Genomic DNA, 6000 nt, shown 5'->3' on the forward strand with positions numbered 1-6000 from the left:
GTAAAACTGAACAGAAAACAAAGATAGAGATTCAGGTGGATTCCGTTTTGTTTGCCGCATTCAGTTATTATTTTTCATCCAATTCCCCCTCCCTAACCAAACTCTCTCTCTCTCTCTCTCTCTCTCTCTCTCTCTCCTCTTTCTCTCTCCTCACACATTTTCCTCGCTCCAATTTCATATATAATCCCCAAAACCAAAACCAAAAACAAATCCCAAATTCCCCCAATTTTCAAATTCAGAAACCCACAAATCTGAATCTCGAATTTTGGTTCTTCCAATTGGTTTCGGTTTCCGGTTGCTTTCTGATCCAGATGGGTTTCAAATCCCTCTTCTCCCGGAAGAAGAAATCCAGTCCCTCCTCCGCCGCCGCCGCCGACGCACCCCACCCCGCCTTCGCCCCCACGCACTCGCGATCCCCCTCCTTCCACTCGCGCGCCCAGATCGCCGAGCTCGACCAGGTCTTCAAGAAATTTGACGTCAATGGCGACGGCAAGATCTCGTCGTCCGAGCTCGGAGCAATCATGAGCAGCCTGGGGCAGCCGGCCTCCGACGAGGAGCTCAACGGCATGATCTCCGAGGTCGATTCCGACGGCGACGGCTTCATCAACTTCAAAGAGTTCGTTGAGCTCAACACCAAAGGGATCGACCCGGACGAGGCGCTCGAGAATCTCAAGGACGCCTTCTCCGTCTACGACATTGACGGGAACGGCTCGATTTCGGTGGAGGAATTGTACAAAGTTCTCCGGAGCTTGGGGGACGAATGTTCGATGGACGAGTGCCGGAAGATGATCGGTGGCGTCGACAGTGACGGCGACGGTATGATCAATTTCGAGGAGTTTAAGGTCATGATGATGACGGGATCGCGTTACACTGATCCGGTTTCAGGTTGATCATCAACGTCAAATTCATTGATGAAACTCCACTTTTTTGGATTGGTTCATCTCATCTGTGATTTAATTGTTTTGTTTTTCTATCAGTTAATTAACGGGAACGGTGATTCGAACTTGAGAATATAATGCTTATGGTTTATGTGGTTGCGCCCAATTTGTGTTTTTTCAAGTTACCTAATTGAGGATGCTCAATGAATTTTTCACATCGGGTTAAAAATTTTGAGTTTGATTTAAGGATGTTTTGTCGAAATACTCTCAGTACTATTTATTTTAACGAAAAATGATATTTTTATTATAAAAAGTCATTTCTGATACTATTTATTTACAATACATTTTTGTCATTTGATTAAAATTTAAAGTTTCAAATCATTTTCATTCATTTTTATTTTATATAAAGTTTGGTAGTGAGTCGGAAACTTATTTAAAGTTTTGTAGTGAGTCGGAAACTTTTTATTTTATTTAAAGTTTTGTAGTGAGTCGGAAACTTGACACCAATAATGGTGATTGTATCATTGAGATTAATGTATGTTTTATAAGTTTGATTCTCATAAACGAAAAAGAGAACTAGATAAAGTAAATGAGAGCTACCAATAGTTGGATAGTCTTTGTCACACTTTATAATTTAATAAAGCGAAGAAAATAGCGTGCAAAAATATCGTTTGTTAGAATTACTAAAATGTTGAGTAAATCTTACATCTTTAAGTTGAAGAGTTAACTAGTATTTTTTTAGAAAAGTGAACTACCTGGTGGTTTTGTCACGGTAGTTCATCCTGTCGAGGGCCTAGAAGACTCACATAAGCATTTCAACCTCTCTTTGACCACCATCGTGTGATTCACAAGTGCTAAGAATCATACTTAGGACGTGCCGTGTGAAATATAGACCTGAAATTTGTCTCTAACTATTAGACAATCCCGTAGTGATTAAGAGTTAATTAGTATTTGAGTAAAAGAATATATCCTTGAAATGTGGTCATGTGTTTGATAGATAACGTTTTCAATGTAACTGAATGGATTTGAAGATAATAAAACCTGTGAGTCCTACAATTTAAGCAAAAGAATATGTGATAAACTTCGGCATGGAATACCGAACTTTTCAATGTCGGTGCTGAACTTGATTTCCTTCGGTAGACATCCACCGAACATCCGGCACTCGCAGCTCTAGTTTGAGTTCAAATGAAATCTCGAAATTGTCCCCGTCAAAACTCGGCAACCATGACCTTCCCTTATTTTTGGTTGGGCTAATGTGGGAACTTCACCATAACTTTTCATGGAAATTAGTCCATGACCAAAACATCGAAAACTCTCTCAAAAGTATCCTTAGCAGCACTTGGAAGGAGGACTGGAGTGTGGCACGACCATGGCAGCTTCCAAGATGTTATTGGCTTCCTTCACCGCCTTCCGCCCTCTAACTTGCGCTGCCTCCGCCTCTTATCCTGCGCGCTTGGCCCCACACCCGCCGGACCTGATCAAGTGGGTCCGTCGGGAAGGAGGATTTGTGCACGAGGGCGTGAAGATAGCTCAAGACAGTTCCTTTGGTCTTGGATTGGTGGCTTCTGAGGAAATCCCAAAGGGTTCCGAACTAATTGTCCTTCCGGAGCACGTACCTTTGAGATTTGGCTTAACTGAATCGGAAGGCGGGGATGGGGTCGACTCTGTTCTCGACAATTTGGCTCGCCAAGTTCCTGGTAGGTGTTTTTGGCTATCCGACTTTATTGGTTTTGTGATCATGATTTGGTGTATTGTATGCTGTTTAGTTAATGGGTATTTCGCATTTGGCTATTTTTTTTATTCATTTGGTTCAAAAGAACGGCAAAGGTTTGAACTTTGATGTTCATATATACTAAATTCGATTGGAGTTGAAGTATCATGTCCATGGGATTTTGAATGCTTAGTGACATGCTGTGTTTATTTTTAGATTTTAAATCGCAATGCGGGTTAGATCAGTTGGTCGCGGCAAGTGTGCTACATCCCCTGCACCCAACTTTGAATCTCTATCCCCGTAGTTTAGAATATCGCCTTCTCAAAAGAAAAAAGATAAGATGTTTTCAATTAGCAGTAGCTTGCCTCATCAAAATGTGTCCTCAGTTGTAGACGAGCTTCATTAGCAGGTACATTTGTCGTGTATGAAATATTTTACATCAGATGTTTGCTAACATAAAAACCTACTACATTTCTATAGGATTTAGGTTTTATTTTCTCTGCCTAGGTTGGTAACTTAAAGTTTTGTACATTAGGCTGTAGTGAGTTTTGAATATGAGTAAACCGAACACTGGAAGCATTTGGCAGAGGAACTATGGGCAATGAAATTGGGTTTGAAGCTTCTGCAAGAAAGAGCAAAAACTGGATCCTTCTGGTGGCCATACATCAGCAGCCTCCCTGAAACGTTCAATATACCCATCTTCTTCCCTGGCGAGGACATAAAGAATTTGCAGTATGCTCCACTTCTTTACCAGGTACCTTATCACAACTTCTACTACTGAGTTAGTCTTGCATACGAAACCATTTAAGAGCTGGGAACCATCTCTCTCTAGTTTGGGTTGTGTTTAAAATCTAGCATAGATATTCTGATATCTCAGATAAAATGTGGGTTGTAGTTATGGTTGGATATTGCCTCGGAGAGGGTTGGCTGAATCCAAACTTGGGACATTTTTGTAAATTGCATTCAATAATTGGGATAGCATAGACGCTCTTGTGCAGGACAGAGAAATAGCATAGATACTCTTGTCCTCTGATATGGGCAACAAATGCCCATGTTGGGCATATGCATGAATTTTGGATACATAAACGTTCAACACCATGATTTCAAGGGGCCTTGTAATATAGCTTGTGTTTAGATTCTTATCTTGACCTTGACAATCACTTGATTCCCACATCAAGATTTGAAGGTTTAGTGATTTCCTGTTGCAGGTAAACAAGAGATGCAGATTTCTTCTTGATTTTGAACAAGAAGTCAAGCGTGCTCTGGAAAATCTGAAACCAAATGATCACCCTTTTGGTGGCCAAGCTGTAGATGCATCTTCTCTTGGATGGGCAATGTCAGCTGTTTCGTCTCGGGCATTCCGTTTATATGGTAGAAAACTTCCAGGCGGGAACTACAATGATATTCCGATGATGCTTCCTCTCATCGATATGTGCAACCACAGTTTCAACCCAAATGCTGCAATAGTTCAGGACCAAGATGACAGGAATATGAAGATGCTAGTAAAGGTTTTATTTTCCTTTTTGTTTCTTTAATTTCATTCAGAAAATCTCCAATAGATATCATAGTTGAAAACTTAAAATCGCATTTTCATTTACTTGTCAAGATTCTCTCTCAATCCAGGTTGTAGCAGAAACAGAGATCAAGGAGAACGATGGTTTAGTACTCAACTATGGATGTTTAAATAATGATCTTTTCCTTCTGGATTATGGATTTGTGATACCTTCAAACCCCTATGATTGTATTGAACTCAAATATGATGGAGCACTTCTGGATGCTGCAAGTATGGCTGCCGGAGTATCATCGCCCAACTTCTCTGCACCATCTCCATGGCAGAAAGAAATCTTATGCCAGCTAAAGTTAGATGGAGAAGCTCTGCTTCTTAAGGTTTCTGTTTCCCTGAAACATATATAATTACTATCGGATTGATCATGGTCGTTGTGCTAAAATTATGAAAGACTTTTTTAGACTTTCTCGTATATAAACTGTAATATTTAATCTTGTTCTTCTCTTGTCTTGCTTAATAGGTATGCTTAGGGGGCTCAGAACTGGTTGAGGAGCGCTTGTTGGCAGCCTTAAGAGTTGTTCTGGCTGATGACAAAGAAACAGTTCAGAAGCACGATTTAAACAAACTTAAATCTATATCAGCTGAAGCTCCCCTTGGTATTGCAAATGAATTAGCTGCTTTTCGCACCGTTATTGCATTATGTGTGATTGCACTGGGACATTTCCCAACCAAAATCATGGAAGACGAATCCCTGTTGAGTAAAGGTGTTTCAGATTCTACTCAGCTGGCTATCCAATTCAGAATTCATAAAAAATCGGTGATTATAGACGTGATGAGAGATCTCACAAAGAGGGTGAAGTTTCTTGCATCAAAAGAAACCGTCGCCACTAAAGGCTGAATTGCTGCAGTAAAGGTGGCTGTTTGCGCACAATACTCTCTTGTCATGTTTGTTGCCTCTTTCGTTTTAGCTACTTTGTTTTGCACTATCTTTCTTCTGCTCTTTAGTAATTTGAGCATTATCATCTGTAGAATGCTTGAAAATATTGTATTTTTTGGTTTTAATCACAGATTCTTTTGTTCTTCTCGAATCGTTCTGCTTACTGGATGAATCAACGCAACTCCATTTCGCTGTTTTTTCGGTTTTCTTAGGAAGGTCGAACTGGACGTGACGGGCGGTTTTCTTACAGGCCATGAGTTTTACCGGTTGAATCATGCTTGAACATGTCAGCAAGTTGAAAACGACTCTTTCTAATCATCGATGATATGATGAGATATTTGACACATCGATGAAGAATGTTCTCCGATGATATGATGAGAACAAAGACAATTTGATGTCTGATCATCCTCCTAAACCGCAAAATTTTCAGACAAAAATAAATTTTCTAATCATAAAATTAAAGTGCGAAACGACAAGACCAGACAGTAGAAAATTAAGATTAATTTCACTATTCCTTAAATTCCCGACAAAACAGAAAACTGTACAACTAACATGGTAGAACCCCAAAAGACCAGAACTGTCGTAGTTGGCGCGGTGAAGAAACAGAAAAGCAAGAAAAACAGTAAGGAAAAAAACCAGAAAAAAGTTAACTCTAAAGCGTCGCCACCATAACCATGCAGATGCAGGCAGGGCAACCCCTACGAGGCTTATCCCTATGCAGCCAACCCGAGCCGCGAACGCGAGCGCTGGCGCGTACTCTCGCGAAGAAGCACCCTTCTCAGCCTCGTCTCTGCAGGCTGCTGCAGAGACGGGTGCTTGATCCTCTCAAACTCTTGCTTGATCTTCATCACTTGGCTGTGAATTGGGACAGCCATGTAGCTGTATGTCCCCTCTTCGTCCATGCTCCCGTTGTCGTCGTTGTTTTCGCCCGTCGCCTTGGTGGTGATGTTCTTGTTCTCCATAAAAA

At 40.9% G+C, this 6000-nt stretch overlaps 2 protein-coding genes across 2 annotated transcripts; both read left to right on the forward strand.

Moving 5' to 3' along the window:
• The first annotated feature begins 53 nt into the window (after positions 1–53).
• Positions 54–5184, forward strand: LOC103451541 (uncharacterized). Its single transcript, XM_008390952.4, has 5 exons — positions 54–2575; positions 3177–3343; positions 3798–4097; positions 4213–4476; positions 4617–5184. The coding sequence occupies exons 1-5, from the start codon at positions 2248–2250 to the stop codon at positions 4992–4994; spliced, it is 1437 nt and encodes a 478-aa protein (XP_008389174.2). The 5' UTR covers positions 54–2247; the 3' UTR covers positions 4995–5184.
• On the forward strand, positions 312–1044 carry LOC103452239 (probable calcium-binding protein CML25). The gene has a single exon (XM_017337098.3). The coding sequence runs from the start codon at positions 312–314 to the stop codon at positions 888–890; it is 579 nt and encodes a 192-aa protein (XP_017192587.2). The 3' UTR covers positions 891–1044.
• Positions 5185–6000: the final 816 nt, after the last annotated feature.

This window comes from Malus domestica, chromosome 13, assembly GCF_042453785.1.
Source record: "Malus domestica chromosome 13, GDT2T_hap1".
NCBI classification, from domain to species: Eukaryota; Viridiplantae; Streptophyta; class Magnoliopsida; order Rosales; family Rosaceae; genus Malus; species Malus domestica.